We start from the raw sequence: 17,032 nt of genomic DNA, 5'->3' as shown, positions 1-17,032 counted from the left end.
CTGCACGTCTGCCTGGATGTCTGCCTGGATGTCTGCCTCTCCTGCCCACCCCACACCCCCCATAAGCTCCTCGCCATGAATGTTTTCTTGTGCTGACACTCCCCCATGATCTCATTGAATCCCCTTAGCAAACATGACCAATGGGTACTATCAGTAGCTCCCACTCTGCAGGTGAGGAAAATAAAGGCTCAGAGAGGTTAAGCCTGACGTGGCACAGCTGCCTAGTGGGCGAACCTTGAATTTCAACCAGAGTCTGACATTGAAGCCTAACCATTCTTTTTTAAAATTTTACTGAAGTATAGCTGATTTAAAATGCTGTGTTCATTTCTGCTATCCAGCAAAGCAATTCAGTTGCTTTTTTCATATTTTTTTCTATGATGGTTTATCACAGGATATTCAGTATAGTTCTCTGTGCTATAACAGTAGGACCTTGTTGTTTATCCATCCTATATATAATAGGATTCCTCTGCTAATCCCAAACTCCCAATCCTTCCCTCCCCCCAACCCCCCACGCCCTTGGCAGCTACAAGTCTGTTCTCTATGTCAATGAGTCTGTTTCTGTTTCATAGATACGTTCATTTGTGTCATATTTTAGATTCCACATAAAGTGATACCATATGGTATTTGTCTTTCTCTTTCTGACTTGCTTCGCTTAGTATGATAATCTCTAGGTCCACCCATGTTGTGAACCCTAACCATTCTTTCTTACCTACTATTTTGCTTCTCCTTCTCTTTGAGGGAAGGAGACAGGGAGGAATAATAATTGTTTAGTCTTAGAGGCCAACAAAGCAGAGGAAGAATGCATTCTAGGTCCCCCACCTAGCTTGGATGATTCTAGAGAAGCAAAAGGTCATGCGTATACTCTCTGGTGGACTGGATTTTCATTCGTAAATATTCACCACCCCTCCCTGGGGGAGATTATACTTCCCTGCCCCACTGACATCAGACATGTGACTAGCTCTGGCTAATGAAATGTGAGAAGTGACACACGTCACTTCTGGGCACAAGCCACAAGAGTTGGACCATGGTTTGCCATTCTCTCTTTTTTATCTGAAGCATCTTAGAGGGGAACCAGAATAAAGATGACATGGAGCACAGCCACCTGGACATGCAGTCCAATTCCTTTGTGGATATCTGGCATCGAGATGCAAGGGCTGCTTGTTACCGCATCATAACCTAGTCCAAACTGACTGATACATACACAACTTCTCTCTGATGTGTTTTCCTCTGGAAACCCCATGAAGGGCTGCCCTTCATGCAGACTGGATTCTGCTTGAAGAATGCTGCTGTTCCCTCCCCAGACGCCCGCAGAAGCTGGTTCCTCTGTATGTGTGTGTGTGTGCATGTGTGATGGGGGGGTGTCAGTTTTTAAGTGGGGATGTAAGTGGGAAGTGGTACCTCATTTTTCTCCAGGCTGTATTCCTCCATCATTTTGTCCCCCTGCTCCTGGAAGGTGATGATGATCAAGGCCACAAAGATATTGACAAAGAAGAAGGGGAACACCACAAAGTAGACAACGTAGAAGATGGACATCTCCATGCGGTACCCAGGGCTGGGACCCTGGTTCTCAAAGGTGGCATCCACGGAGTGCTTGAGGACCCTGTGAGGACCGGGGTGGGGAGAGGGGGAAAGTGAGACAGGGGAACAGAAATGGAGGAAAATATTAAGAGGAAACAGAAAAGAAATGAAGAGTCGTCACTGATTTCTGACTGCAGTCACTGTGGTTACTTTATGAAGCTGTAATCTTCCCACCTCTTTTGCCTGTGGGGAGTGTTGACAGCAATGTCAGTTGCTTCTACTGCCCTGTATTGAGGGCCTGTTACGTGCCAGAAATGATGTTCAACATTTTACTCATTTTCTCAGCAACCCTCTCAGGGAGGTTATTACTGGCTCCGTTTTGCACACAAGGAAACTGAGGTTCGGCTGTAGATCACCCACTCAGATGCGGCCAAGGTGGGATTTGAAACCAGGCTTGTGGTGATGAATGGGAGTGAGTAGGGGGTCATGGAGGCAGGCGTATGTGTGTGTGTGTGTGTATGTGTGTGAATATTTAAGCACAGGTGGTCGTGGGAGCCAAGGAGGGGTAATGAGGATGCACACGGAAGTGCGTGTATGCACGGCTGCTCTGTACATTTGCACAGATCACTCACTGCTCAAGTGCTCTGCATCTAAGGGGCACCATTCATACTGTAGACCTGATAGATTTGTGTATTAATGGTGACAGCTTTTTGGCAGGTGGCCATAAAGTGCCTTTTTGGAGCAAGACCATTAAGTATATTGCAACGCTCTTCTGACAGATGGAAGTAAAGTCTGTTGAGGAATGGGTGTCTTTAAAAATTCGCTCAGAGGTGCCTGAAGGGCTAGCGCTGGCCCCGCGCGTGTGGATACTGAGTGTGTGTATGGGTGATTAGACAGGCCTGTGTTGGTTGGGGTGTTTGCTGAGCGAGGGAGGGAGGTGAGGATGCTGAAGGTAGCCACCGGAAACTACCAAACCTTCAACCTGCATTCAGCCGAGACCTCTGGAGGCACTTGCCATGGGCACAAATTCAGCGGGTGTCAAACCCCTCGGTAATCGAGATAAATAACATTTCACTGTAATATTTAGTATTTCCTGCAACATGTTAAAAAGTCAAAAGAAATGCCCCAAAGCCCCTGATGAACAAAACCTCAAAAATTTAAATTTTGAGGCCTTCCCTAGCAATCCAGTGGTTGAGACTTGTACCTCCAATTCCAGGGGTGCAGGTTTGATCCCTGGTTGGGGAACTAAAATCCCACATGCCACGCACCGTGGCCAACCCCCCCCACCGCATAAAAAACCCACCCCCCCAAACAAAAAAAAACTTAAAAAAGAATTAAAGTTTGGACTCGCACAAGTCAGTCTCCCCCGTGTCACCCCAGCCTTAGCCCTGTCTGGGACAGATTGGTCCTGTGGTCAAACCGACTTGGAAAATGCCAGGTTCACATCCCCCTGGCTTGGAGGTTTTTGTTCACCAGCACCGGAAGGGTTAAGAGGATGCGACCGCATGTGTACGTACATGCGGCCTTTCTGTAAATTAGAAACGGTGCCTGTGCTGGGAGCATACAGCCCCATACACTCAAGGGGTTGGCAAGCCACGCGACCGCTGGATTTCTGCCCCGAGAAGCCCAACCACATATGGCCGATACTGTTCTGCTGACGTCTTGCATCTTGCATTGTCCCCACTTCTGGAAGCCAGGAGCAAACCCCTCCCTCCCTCAGACCTTTCTCAGCACTGGGCTCTTGGACCCTTTCCTCTCCTGCTCGCTGGAGGCCCCCCGAGCTCCTCCTGTGGGGCTTTCTGACTGGACCACTTACTGTGGCCAGCCTTCTCCCGTGGACACGGTGAAGAGGGTCAGCAGAGCCCATAGCACGTTGTCATAATGGAACTCATACTTCTTCCACTCTCGGTCCCGCGCCTTCACCTCGTTCTTCTCATAGAGGAGGTACTTGCCACTGCCACAGAAAGTGGTGACCATTAGTAAATGGAGGGACGCCCGTATTTGGCCACCAGACAGAAGGGAGAGGGGGAGGAAGAGGGGCTCACCAGCCCACGCTGCTTCCCACAGCCCAGGAAGCCCGTTTCTCCCTGGAGCTTGTGTGCATCCATTTGGAGATAAATCCACAGATGATGCCACAGCCCTGTGTCCAGTGGGAGAGCCAACTCAGAATCTTGTATCCTTTTCCAACTCGAACACTTCTAGACCCAAGGGTGGGAGCCTCAGGCTTGGGGGGAAGCTGAGAGCAGGAATTGAGACAGGCACATTTCTGGGTTCATCAGGCCAAGGGGGGCAGCCGCTCGCTGTTCCTTCTCAGGGTAGGAAACAGAGGTTAGCCCCAGACTCCTAGCCCAATGCCTGGGATCCTTCCAAATCCAGGAACCAGCCACCAGAATAACCACCGGCTGCCCTTTGGTGCATACTAATTGTTTATACTAGTGACAAAAGCAATATTGACTGAGCGCTTGGTCAGTGAGAGGCGCAGCACTTTCCTGGACTGAGTCCAGAACTTTCCATCATGAGGATGACCCAAAGATGGGGGGATTTCAGGTCCACAGTCCCTTAGCCACGATTCCAAAATCCAGACAGCTCTGAAAACCAAACATTTTTTCCTAATCCGGCAGTTGGCAAGTTCCAGCCTGCAGACCAAATCTGGATCTGGCCCACAAGCTAAGCAATGGTTGTTTACAGTTTTAAATGGTTGAAACTAAAAGAATTCATTCATGACAGATAAAAATGATAAGAAATTCGAGTTTTAGTTTCCAGAAAGAAAGTCTGATTGGAACACAGCCATGCCTATTGTCCGCGGCTGCTTTGGAGTTGTATGTTCCCAGGCAGAAATATTGCATTTGATCACAGGGCTGCATTAATTTAACTGTGTTGTGTGCTGTGTGGGACATGCACCCCAGAATATTTCTAAAAATCTCCAAGTATTTTGGAACACATCTGCCTATAAAGGTTTCATACAAGGGAACCGAGATGTGTATTAATATCCCCTACTTGACAAAGGTGGCAACTCAAAAGTTAAGCAACCAGCTTATGGCTCATCTTGAAGCCATGGATCAGAGGCTCCTATTCCAAAACTGTCTTTCTTTCTACTTATAGATCCAAGCTGGTTGTAATCGGGTCACCCCCAACGCCCAACACCTCAGTTTCCAAGCCCAGGATGAAATGGAGAGGACCCTGTGGTCCTTCCCCCTCCATGTCCTTAGCCTGCCTTTTGTCTATGCAAAAACTTTAGCCAAAATATGAGTTTAATCATATAAGTGAGAAAATGCAGAAGCAAAGGAAAACAGTCAAAGGAGACCAAATAATAAGAGTTTAGTCACTAAGCATAGTCAAGGACCTTTAGTTCCTTCTCAAGGGCTATAGATAATATTCTGAGCCAGATCCTTTGATCTGCCTCATAGATACTGAAACCCCACCAGGTAGAAGAAGTCAACTACATGATGACCAGACTGTAGCCATGACAAAAGCTGCCACAATTCTGAGAATTGGCCTCAAGGAAATGGGAAGAATCTGACCCTGGAACTGAAGATTGATTGTACTTAAAACAATCAAGATGACGCTGATCAGACAACCGTGTGACCAGTTTCCAGATGACTGTCAGGGCTTCCCCGGTGGCGCAGTGGTTAAGGATCTGCCTGCCAATGCAGGGGACACGGGTTCAAGCCCTGTCCGGGAAGATCCCACATGCTGTGGAGCAACTAAGCCCGTGAGCCACAACTACTGAGCCTGCGCTCTAGAGCCCACGTGCCAAAACCACTGAAGTCCACGCGCCTAGAGCCCGTGCTCCGCAACAAGAGAAGCCACGGCAATGAGAAGCCTGCGCACCGCAACGAAGAGTAGCCCCCGTTCGCCGCAACTAGGAAAAGCCATGCACAGCAACGAAGACCCAAGGCAGCCAAAGATAAATGAATACAATAAATAAATAAAAAAAAAAAACAGTTGACTGTCACAGCTGACCGTGCTGTTTCTACATGTAGCTCCCTCTCTCCATCTATAAAAACTTTTGTCCACTGGTTGTCAGTGCGGGGGGAAGTTGGCCTTTGGACGAGAGTCTGCCCTCCCTGCACCAACCCCCCCCCCCCCCCCCCCCCGCCCGCAGTTGCTGGCAAAATAAAGCAAACGTTCCTTGCTACCAACTTTGCCTCTCTATTGGCTTTTGAGCGGTGAGCAGCCGGACCCCACTTTCGGTTACAGAGTCTGGTGCATCTGGCCGCCCCCTACCTGCCAGCCCCGATGGGGATGCCTAGGAGAGTCAAGACTCACCGACAATCTTTCTCAAACTCCTTGGACTCATCAGTGCAGTGGAAGAACTTGCCCTTGAAGAGCTGCACGGCCACAACGGCAAAGATGAACATGAAGAGCATGTAGACGATAAGGATGTTGAAGACGTTCTTGAGTGAGTTCACAACGCAGTCAAACACGGCCTGGTGGGTGGGGTGGGAGAGACAGCGTGAGGGGCTGGGAACAAGCACGGCCTCCACCTCCAGCCGCTCATCATACCCAAGTATTGTCATTATTCCTATTTTACGGGCAAGGACGTGATCCAAGTTACTCGGTTAAGGCCACGCAGTTCTGAGAAATGTTGGGGCTCGACCCGATTCTGAGTTTTTATGCATCGAAAACCCCCAATTTTAACCCCTGGGAAATGGGGCTGCTTCTCTGAGCTTCTCCAAGGTAAGCTCATGGCTCTTCAGGGCAAGAGGAAAGGTCCTCGATGAAGATGTCATTTCCTGTTCATTCTGTGTCCCTGCTTCACGTCACTCCCCTCCCCATAATCTGGAGTTGTGGTCCCCTCCCTTTTGCCCACTGATCACTTGGGGGCACTCTGGATTTGCGAGCTGACTTCACGTGCCCTGCGTAAGATGGAATCCTTCCATCCTCCTCTAGAGAAGGCAGGGGTCCCAGCCTGGAATGTTCCCCACCACATCCTGCTATTAAATCACAGCGGGTCCTAACTACAAGTAGGCATCAAGGATTGTCAGCCTACTGGAATCACACGTTAGCTCTGCCGGCTTCCCCCGGGGGAGAGAGTGCATGGCTTTCATGGGGCTTTCAAAGGGGGCTGTGACCCAGAAAAAGGCAAAGAGCCACTGAACCGGCTACTTCTGGGTTCCACATATCTCAATGCAAGCAAGCTTTCCCGTCCAGAGGGCGGCCACATTTCCTCTTTGAATATTTATCAACAAAAAGGGGGCATTCGGATCATTATTTTCCAAATCATGGGGGAGGGGCACACCACCGGTTATATCAGACGTACTTTCAGGTCCTATAGGAGCCCAAGACCAAGTAACACTGAATCACATGGTCGCAAAGTTATTCTCTCTCTAATACTTTCAATCCTTTTGAGTGAAGGAGAAAGTCTTCCTTAGTTGTTACTGTGTTAACACCTAACATTTACACTTTTCCTTTTTTTTTTTGGCCGCGCCATGCGGCATGCAGGATCTTAGGTCCCTGGCCAGGGATCGACCCTGTGCCCCCTGCATTGGGAACACAGAGTCTTAACCACTGGACCGCCAGGGAAGTCCCTGTACTTTTCCTTTCTAACCAAGAAAGAGCAAGTATCCATGCTCAAAGTCTTTGGCAGGCAATTATTTTGGGCTAGATTTTAATAACAGTTCTATTTTGAACAGATATTTAGTTTTACCTTCTATTAACAGTGGGTTTTGGTTTTCCAACTTAAGAAACTTGACAAGCATTTCCTTTTAAAATAAATCCACTCAGGTAAAAAATAAAGTGACTTAAAGCAACATATTAAGAAAGACTCTGGTGGTTCATGCTATTTTGGAACAGGAGATATTGGACCCTAGAATAGGCAGGTGAAAAGTTAAAGGCTATGTGGGACCAGAAACCTAGTTTCCTGCTTCCCAGATTAGGGTTATGCCCTGTATCCACATGATGCCTTCATGGGAATTAAGAAAAGGGATCTCAACTTTGCAAGAGACATTTCATCTATTGGAAAATTACCATGATATACAGATTTTGTTCCATGAACTCACTTTACTGCCATCTACTGGAGAGTTGTAGTAATAAGTATATCCACATATAATGGCTGTGCTGTTAGCAGCATCCCTTTCAACGTACTGTCCTTGAGCAGTGTGCAACCTGCTCAACTGTACGTGGCAACCCTGATAGATCTTCCACATACCCCAATCTCACCTTGAGCTTTGGCAACCGCTTGATGGTTTTAAGAGGTCGTAGCACCCGAAGGACTCGGAGGGATTTAATCGTGTTGATGTCCTTTCCTTTGCTATTGCCACTGTGGAGGCATGTTAGAATGGGGAGAAGGGAAAAGAGGGAGCCAAGGTCAGGCTGGGTGGTGGGTGGTCCACAGCCCCAAGTGGCCCCACCCTCCCAGGCTTAGGAGTCTGGGGTGGGCCTGGCATAGTCATGTCCTTCCCGGAGAAGAGTAGTCAGCTCCCCTGCTACATCTGGGCTCAAGAGCTAGTGAGTAGATGGCCCTTTGTGGTTTTGGTCTCAGGGTTTGTTGAGGGCCCTGGCTGAGCCTGTACAGCTGCATGGGGTGGCTCTTGGATCCAGCACGAGGAAGTTGGCTGCCCCCTGTGTGCTCTCTTTGGAGGTGGTCTTAGTGAGCTTTTAGAAAATGGGATTCCTCCCTCTTCCAACAGGATCCAGGAAATGCTTAAAGTGGCCTTTAAACCAGAGCTCCCTTCCCCCACCCGCTGCCCCACTATTCCCTGAGCCCACAGGAGCGGAAGGAACCAGAACATCAGATGTCGAATCTCTGCCTCATTCTTTCAGGGTATCTGAGCTCAGACTGCTGCATAGGGGTTCAGCCCAGGGTCTACTGGGCCCGAGTCTTAGCACTGCAGATATCATGACACCCTTAGCCAACCATGATTCAAGCGCCCCCAAAAGGAAGGCATTGGGTGTGGCCATCAAAGGCTTGTGATTAATGGAACTCACCACCCACCCAGCTGCCCAAGCCAGAAACCCAACACTCGTGTTCAGCTTCCTGTCCTCCATCCTCATCCCCAATGGGTCACCCTCCTACACATGGCACCATCATAGGTCAGACCCCCATTATCCACCTCCCAACTTTCTCCCCCCACTCCCTGTCTCTCTCTTCTTCCATCTTTTCTGCACACAGTGGCCCAAACCAATGACCATGTCACGCTCCTACTCCAACTCCTTCTGGAGCAGCTGAATTCCTAGAAGTGCAAACCCCTAGCTCGGCATTCAAGGCTCTTAGGAATCTAGTCCAACTTACCTTTCTGTTTGCGTTCCCATTGATTACTACACAACCCAAGCCCCAGCCACATTCTTTTGCTTCTGTTCCCTCTGCTAGAAATGCCCTTCCTCCACTTCTTCATTCACAGAACGATGCAGCCCTCAAAGGCCAAGGTAAATGTCCCTTCATCTGACAGCCTCCACTGACTGCCTCTGGGCTCTGCCAGACCCCAGTGCTGTTTCAGAATCACCTTTGTTCCTGTCATTGGCTTCTGGCTTTAGACAGAAAACTCTTCAAAGGTGAAACTGTGATTTCTTTTCCTATGTGTTCATTTTCCCTTTAACCTTGGTTCTTGTCTCTGCCCCCAGCATGTGCCTGGTGTGTAGTTTCAGGACACATGTGAATGGATCCAGATCAGAGGTCTTTGGGGGCCAGTTAGCAAACATCTCCCTACAGTTCTCTTGGGTCATGAGTAGATCTGCCCCAGAGACACCCACCGTGGTGTGCCCAGGTATCCAGGTGCAAAAATATTTTTCGTGACATTTGCTTTTTTTTTTTTTTTTTTTGACATTTGCTTTTTTTAGGGTTCCTTTTTCTCATCTTTCAGAGAAAAGAGAATTGGACTTTAACCTGCCAGCCACAACCGTGCTCCAGGATTCAGCAGTCTGAACATGGGATTTTCTTTTCTAAACCAAAGTCATCAATCATTATTATCTCAAGGCTGTGCACCCAAAGTATGAGACACACGTCAGGAGAGTCACTGAGATATTTTCAGGCAGATCACGAACACAATTAAGGAATGGGATCACACAGGGAAACAGCTATGTTTTCTTCAAGTTATCTTTCAGGCCTCCTGTTGTGGTCAGAGAGGAAGTTTCTGCTATGTGTTCATAGGTCTTTAATGCCTCCCTAACACGAATTTCCCTTTTAACAAAGAACCCAGCTTGAATGTAACAACTTGTCACGCAACTGTTTCATTCTTGTTGGATTCACTTTGGCAGTTGCCTGTTCTATCTGAGGTTAACAATACTGGTTGTAAGGGGATGGCATAAAGTGTTCTAGCAAAACTAAAATGAAGTTTAGACTATGTGTTGGTGGAAAAAACGTCAAGCAAGTGGACATCTAGGTTGTATGTGGAACGGGCTAAAATCTTGATGGGCCAAACTGCTAACATTTGGGAACACACCTCCTGGGGCACATCTACTCATCTAAAAATGACTCCATGGGCATTCTGGGGGTCTCTCTCCTAGGAGGCACGTCTCCCTGGGGAGAGGCTGAGAACAATCCTCAAGAGTGTTCCTGGCAGTTTGGCCCCTGAGCACGCAGGAATGGCTTGACCAAGGTGTTCTTACAGAAAACAACCAGATTTTCAAAGAGTGTAGATGCTCCTGTTGCGGGGTGGGGGGGTTACTTACTCCTCTTAAAGCCTAAGCCCTGGTTGTTTGGACTGTCCACGCTTCTCCCATCTGGGAAGCTGGACATTCACTCCCCTGATAACTACCCATCTGGCTCGTCTGCCCTACTGAAATAAGACCATGGGGAGACCCCCTTCCACGCCCTTTATGTTCTCTTCCAAGAACTGGGCTAAATGGTGGGTCCTGATGAGAGGCAGTGGCCAAGACCCCTCCAGGCTCCTGCCCCTTGGGGAGCAGGCTGAGGGGACTCTGGTCACTGCAGGCGACAGGACGGTGGCAATGACACAAGGCTACAGAAGCAGGCCCAGAACCAGTGTGGCTGCATCAGAGCACAGAGAACGAGACAGAACGAGAGAGAGAGAGCGAGAGAGAGAGAGAGAGAGAGAGAGAGAGAGAGAGAGAGAGAGGGAGAGAGAGAGGCACTTTACCGTGTACTGCTCCTGGTGACGTGGCGTCGGAGGGAGAGACAGATCGTAAGCGGCCTCAGAAGAAAGAACACAGAACACACACATACATGCACACACACCTGGGCACTCCCCTGCCCTGCCTGGGCACCAGGAGGGGCCGCCTTAGGCTCGTGGCCCTGGATGGTATCCATCCTTCCATCTGCAAGACGCTTGTTCCGTCCCCTGCCTTTGGCTGGCCCCCGGCACTGCCCAACAGCACCAAGAAAGCCGAATTTCCAAGTAGCAGGACAGCCCAAAATTATCAACTACCAAAGGCAAATTCGCCACTGAAGGTCCCTGCCAAGAGCTGGAGAAAAACCCCTTTTCTCCAGAGGTTCTGGGACTGGAAATTTTTAGAATGTCTTTTTTTTGGCCACGCCTCGCAGTATGCGGGATCTTAGTTCCCCAACCGCGGCCCCTGCATCAGAAGCATGGAGTCTTAACCACTGGACTGCCAGGGAAGTCGTTTAGAATGTCTTGAAGGGGGTGAGCTTTGGAGTTAGGGGGACCTGGGTTTGACTCCCAGCACTGCCCTTAATTATTGTTCTCATCTGTAAAACAGACCTTTGGGGGGCTGATGCTTGATACACAGTAACTATGGCTTTGGCTTTACCCCCTAAGTTATGAAGGAGAAGGGGGGCAGCTAAGAGTTCCAATTTGGGATGAAATTAAGGGGCAACTCTCAAGAGCCTTCTGGGAAAATGTGGGCCTGGGGGAAGCTCTCTGCATCTGGCAGTGGCCCCTTGTACAACTCATCTTTGGAATCAAGGTTCAGTCTCATTATGACCCTCCAACCATGACTGGAGATCAAGGTGCAAGAAACTTGATTGCCATTAGAACAGTGGAAGCCCTACTGCCAAGCAGGTTCTCTACAGAATATCCCACCTGCCACCCCCGTTTGAAGTTAGTGACATTAAAAACATAATGGGTCTTACAAATATTCCCACTGGATTTTTCTTCCCCCTGCTACCTTTCGTTTTACCTCAGTGGCTTTCAAAGCTTAACATATCTAGGAATTATTGCATAGATAGAATTGTATAGATTCTGCTTTTTGGATTATTGAGGAATTTTTCAGTGACAGTGATTTCTGCCCAGCCTGATGGATGATGTTAGGTGTAATATGTGAGTCTTCTGAATGTCACTGCAACTGTCTGTGGCAAGGTGGTACCATTATACCCATTTTCCGGATGAGGAAGCTGAGGCTCAGAGAGGGAAAGTGACTTGTCCGAGGTCACACAGCCAGGGAAGTGGCAGACTGAGATTCAAACCCAGGTTTGTGTGTCTTGCATGCTAATCTTCTTTCCATTTCATTACACACACACAAAAGAATGCCTTCAGGGGTAGGGGCTGTTTTGAGGATGGGGATTAAAAAAAAAAGGCAGCCCGGGGGCTCCTTCTTTGGCTTCCTGGCAGTTGGGCTCCTGAGCACACAGGAGTGGCTTGATCAGGGTGCTCTGCCGGCCGTGCTGGCCCGCTCTGAGGGAAGAGTGGCAGCCCCAGATGGACTCTTGGCAGTGAGGGCAGGGTCATGATTTGCCAGCTGCTGAGAAATGTCAGTTGGCTACCCCGTTGCATGGGCACAGAGCATGATGTCAAGTGCGGTGACTCATGAAATGGTGTGTTAATGGTGGTCGCATGGACACAGCACACAGTCAGTAGATGGAGCAGGACACACGCACACAGATATTTGGGGGAGGTGCAGGAGGGGTGGAAGCCGTCGGGAGAGCTTCGACACATCCCTTGGAGGACCGCGGGGATCATTTCCCCATGTCCGAGACGGGGCCACAGTCACAGCACTGCAGAATCCTTGCCTCCTCATCCTGCTGACTTGTGAAAGTCTCCATGTTCAGTGCTGGGAGATGGGCAGCAACCCTCAATCTGACAGCTGACTGCCCTCCACAATCTCTCTGGTCGTCAGTTTCCTCATGTACAAAAAAAGGAATACTAAGAGAACTTCCTGCGTGGGGTTGTAAAGATTAAGTAAATGGAGGCTGTCACTATCATTATTACCCAGTCAGGTTTGTCAAAGTTACGGGGAAACTGAGGCACAGAGAGGTTCAGGGACTTGCACATCTAGAGAGAAACCGGACAGCCTTGCTAGAAGCTTTTCCTAACACCATCAGGTTCATTTAACACTTGTTGGGGTTCTCAGCCTTGTCTATGAGGAGACAGGCACATAGGACAGATAATGTGAGTTAAAAGAACAGAAAGAAAAGAAGCAAAGGACTCTGGGATTGGACACTCAAGTGGAGACTCTCAGAGTAACACCTACTCCTGCCGATGTGACCTCCGTCTGGTAACAAGGAAAGACAATAAGGAAAGTCCTTGTAGGGCGAGAGACCTTTTCAGGTAAGAGAGGCCAGAAACCTGAAGGCAGAGGGAGGATTCTGAAACTTTTCTGGGGAAAAATGTAGCAGCCTGGGTGGGGGGCCCCTTCTCTGGCTTTCTGGCAGATTGGCCTAAGGCATGCAGGAGCAGCTTGATCAAGGTGCATGCCAGTTGTGCCCGGCCTGTGGCCCTGCCCTGGAGGAGGAGTGGCAGTGACAGATTCTTGGCAGTGAGGTGGGGAGGGTGTGGCAGGGGTGGGGTCTCAGAGTCTACCTCTTCCATCCCTGTGACCATCACATAAAGGCGCTCCCCGGGTTGTCAGCTCTTCTAAAACCCCAAGAGAGTCCCCAACACCTGTCAGGACCCCACTGGCAAAATCTCACACACCCCAGTTCCTGCAAGATCCACGAGCTCACTGGGACTCATAGGGATGATCTTAAATCCCTGTCCAGCCCCTTTCCTCACATAGGAATTTAAAAAAACAATTGGAAACAGGGATTTTCAATGGCATTAACTGGCTGGCTTCATGCCTGTAGCAACTTCATAAAACCAGCTTCACAGGTGGACTCTACAAAGACGCTGCTAAATTTCTCTGAGCTGGAGGCTCATTTTGAATGCCCTTGTATAACTTTATATTTAAAACAAAAGCTCAAAAATTAAAAAACAGAATCAGCTCCCTGTGACAGATTCTTTTGCAGACGCAAAGAACCATTTTGCTTGATTCTGGGTGGAAAAACAATTTTGTTTTCGCAGATCAGGTTTGCTTAAAGTTGAGCCTAATTGTAGCTCCAGGGGAACGGTGGCCCATCATGGTAAAGCTCTATGGTTTGAAAGGCTTGTTCCCAGGTCTTTCGAAGGCCACACTTTTCCCAAATTGGGAGGCCAAATGAGGGATGGAGAGGGGACAGGGCAATAGTGGGGGCCCCCTCTTCAGCACTGAAGCTTGTTGGCTCCCACAGAGGTCTGGAAGGAAAGTGTCAAGGATGAACTGATGGGCAGCAGACGCTACCTCTATTGTACTACACCCAGTGGTGGCCACGGAGGGCAAAACCCACCACCCAGGGCACAGCTGGCAAAGGGGGGTGTTGTGTGTGGAGAGATGGATGTGATCTCTTTCTGAGCTCTGGGGGACCTGGGGGCTGCTGGGCAGACATCATCCTGGAGGGCTGGAGGAAATGTGGGATGGGTGCTTGCCTACACTTGCCTTCCCTGGACATGAAGACTACCCCAGGTCAGAACATGGTGGGGACTGGGTTTTTGATGCCAGAGCAAATGGCAGAGTGTCTGCCTTCTCCAGGCCATGGGGCCCAGGTTAGGCAGAAGGTCAAGGCGAAGGACAGGATGGAAGGGAGAGAGAGAGAAAAGAGTCTGGAGGAGAGGAAGAGGGAGAAGGAGAGGGGAAGAGGGAGGGGAGATGGGAGGAGGGAGGGGAAGGGGAGGTGGAGAGAGAGAGAGAGAGAGAGAGAGAGACAGAAAGGGAGTCAGAGAGAGGGAAGGAGAGAGAAAAGGGGAAAGATAAAGAAGGAGAAAGACAGAAACAGGAGCAAGGGAGGGAAGGGGATTTGAGATGGATTCACTCCAGGATGAGGGCTGTCAAATGTTTTGGCTTTTCAGAATCGAAACTTTCTCAGGACCTAGCATGGTGCCTGACTGACACCTTGTAGAAGTTGCTCACATAACTGATGGACAGAGGGAGGAGCATAGTTCATTACATTCTCATATACACAGTGTATTACCTTTTAGAATCTTTTTTGGGGAAAGAAATTTGTGCTAACTTGATAAGAAACAAATTGTATCTTGTTTGTATTTTATATATCTCCTAATTCCAATGAGGTAGGTTTTTTTTTTTTCATTTTTATTAGTCAGCATTCTGTGAAATTTCTGTGTTAAATCCTGTGCTCACTTACCTATTAAGGGTCAGTGTTTCTTATTGATTTGTAATTGCTTTTTATATCTGAAGGCCATGGATACCTTGTCTTATTTGTGGTAATCTTTCTCCTCTAATTTCCTGTGCACTTTGATTATTATTAGTATTAAACCTACAGGACATCTTAATGAAAATGTAGCCAAACTTCTTCAATTTTTGAGATGATCTCTTCCATCGTTCTAATGATCAAATACTCAATTACTTAAAAAAGTGGGAGAGAGAGGAGGAAGAGTGGAAGAGGGACAGAGGAAGAAAGAGAGAAAAGGAGAGGGGGTGGAAAAGAGCAGACACAGAAAGGAGGAGAAAGTAGAAGACAAAGAGAAAGGGGGTGGGAAGTCTGGCCAGAGTCAGAAATACATTCAGCTTCCTGACCTTCATGGTACATCTCCACCAGCTCAGAGGCATCCAGAAACTCTGGAGATTTCTTGCTCTTTTGACACAACTTGATCTCATTGTGTTCCCAGGGGAGGATCTGAGAATGGCCCAGTTTAGCCCTTAAATTGGAAACGGGCCACCACACTGGCCTCCTGAAAAACCAAGTCCTCATTGTTTGGTCAGGTGGGCCATTCAAGAACTCTTCCAGGTCTGCTGAGAAGGGGCCCAGGAGGCAGAGGCAAAGGGGAAGCCCCTGATTTCTCATTATATGGGTGAGGTGGGTCCGAATCCCTTTGAGGCTTTTCTTTCTGGGAATGGTCCACTGTGATGGGCACAGACAGGGTCCCTAAGAAGATTTGTTTCTGGATTAGGGGCAGATTAGGTTTTTCCATCCTGCCCCAAGCGTCTACAAGTTGAGGAATATACTGCTAAGTTTGCTACCAGGGCCCTAAGAGCTAATGGCTACTCAGCCCTCGGATGCCATCTTGGAATCGCACCTTGGAACGGCTACTAAGCCTTTGGGCGCCATCTTGGAATGCTTACTGAGCCCTCAGGTGCCATCTTAAAATGGCTGCCCAGAATTCGGGTGCCATCTTGGAATGGCTGCTCAAAACCCAGCTACGATTTTGACATGGCTGCCCAGAATTCGGGCACCATCTTGGAGCTGCATGATGAGGCATGACCTTTCAGAGCGTCCTAGGACTGCCAGGAGAAGTTCAGGACACACAAGGGGAGTCATCAGGTCTATAACTACAGGGCCTTCGGGCACAGGGTGGGGAATCCAAATTCTCATGCACATTCGTCTCCTGATTGTCTTTTGAGGGGCTCCCCAAAGAGACAGTGGCTTGGGCAGAGCTTGTAGAGCAGAAGGAAGATGAGATGTCCCGGTGGGGCTAGTCTACGGAAAGCAGCAGAGCAAGGGGTCGGTGGCATGGCTGTGTGAGGAGGTAGAAGGTGGGAGGGCTTCTCCTTCTTCCTCCGTGGTGGGCATCATGCAGAAGCCAATCGAAGCTCTTCCCAGTGGCATGCGGATGCCTCCCACCACCCTGGAGCCCACTCTCCCCTTCTCTACACCCCGAGAACACGTCCCCTGATTCAATGGGCTGGGGACGGAGGGACGAAGAGGCAGGAGGAGTCCTCGAGAGGACACTTACGTGAAGGCAAAGGCCACCAGGGCCCCACTGACCACTATGAAGTCAAGAATGTTCCAGAGGTCACGGAAGTAGGCACCCTGGTGCAGGACGAGCCCCAGGTCGATCATCTACGGGAGGAGAAGAGACAGCGCTCTGATCCCTCATCCCCACCCTGGGCAGCAGCATCCACCCTTCAGCCTCAGGAGGAGGCGCAACAGGAGGGGGCATGGTAGTCAATGGGACCACCTCATCCTGAAGGGCTGGGACGGTGGCCAGAGGACCTGGGGGAGGAGCGAGAGCCCCTGCCCAAGGCGCCTTCCCACCTTGTGAAAGGTAGTTCTGACTTGCTGGTTCTTAGGTCAAAACCTTGGGATCCCCCTGGGTTCCTCACCCCACATCAGATACATTAGCAAACCCTGTTGGTTCTGTCTTCCAAACCTTCCAAGAATCTGCCGACTTTTCACCACCTTCTCTGCCACCACCCTGGGCTGGTCCCCATTATCTCCTGCCTGGACCAGTGCAATCGCCTGCTCCCAGTTCTCTTGGGTCCCACCCACCCTGCTCCCCCTCTCAAGCCTGCCCTCCCAGAGAGGCTAGAGGGTGGCTGTGAACACCTGAGTCCAATCATGTCCCTCTGCTCAGAACCTTCCATGGCTCCCACCTCACTTGGGATAAAAGCCTAAGTCCTCCCTGTG

The 17,032-nt window shown here is 49.4% G+C and overlaps 1 protein-coding gene across 1 annotated transcript in view; it reads right to left on the bottom strand.

Moving 5' to 3' along the window:
* The window catches only part of CACNA1A (calcium voltage-gated channel subunit alpha1 A), a 312,111-nt gene that overhangs the window by 42,480 nt on the left and 252,599 nt on the right, over positions 1–17,032 (bottom strand). Inside the window, exons 25-29 of the mRNA XM_032627805.1 lie at positions 16,359–16,465; positions 7,681–7,780; positions 5,788–5,948; positions 3,335–3,472; positions 1,399–1,600 (exon numbers count right to left, since the gene is read on the bottom strand). Of these exons, the coding sequence (XP_032483696.1) occupies positions 1,399–1,600; positions 3,335–3,472; positions 5,788–5,948; positions 7,681–7,780; positions 16,359–16,465 (708 nt within the window). The remainder of the gene's footprint in view (positions 1–1,398; positions 1,601–3,334; positions 3,473–5,787; positions 5,949–7,680; positions 7,781–16,358; positions 16,466–17,032) is intronic.

Source organism: Phocoena sinus, chromosome 3 (assembly GCF_008692025.1).
Source record: "Phocoena sinus isolate mPhoSin1 chromosome 3, mPhoSin1.pri, whole genome shotgun sequence".
NCBI classification, from domain to species: Eukaryota; Metazoa; Chordata; class Mammalia; order Artiodactyla; family Phocoenidae; genus Phocoena; species Phocoena sinus.
This window is presented reverse-complemented; position numbering and strand designations above follow the sequence as displayed.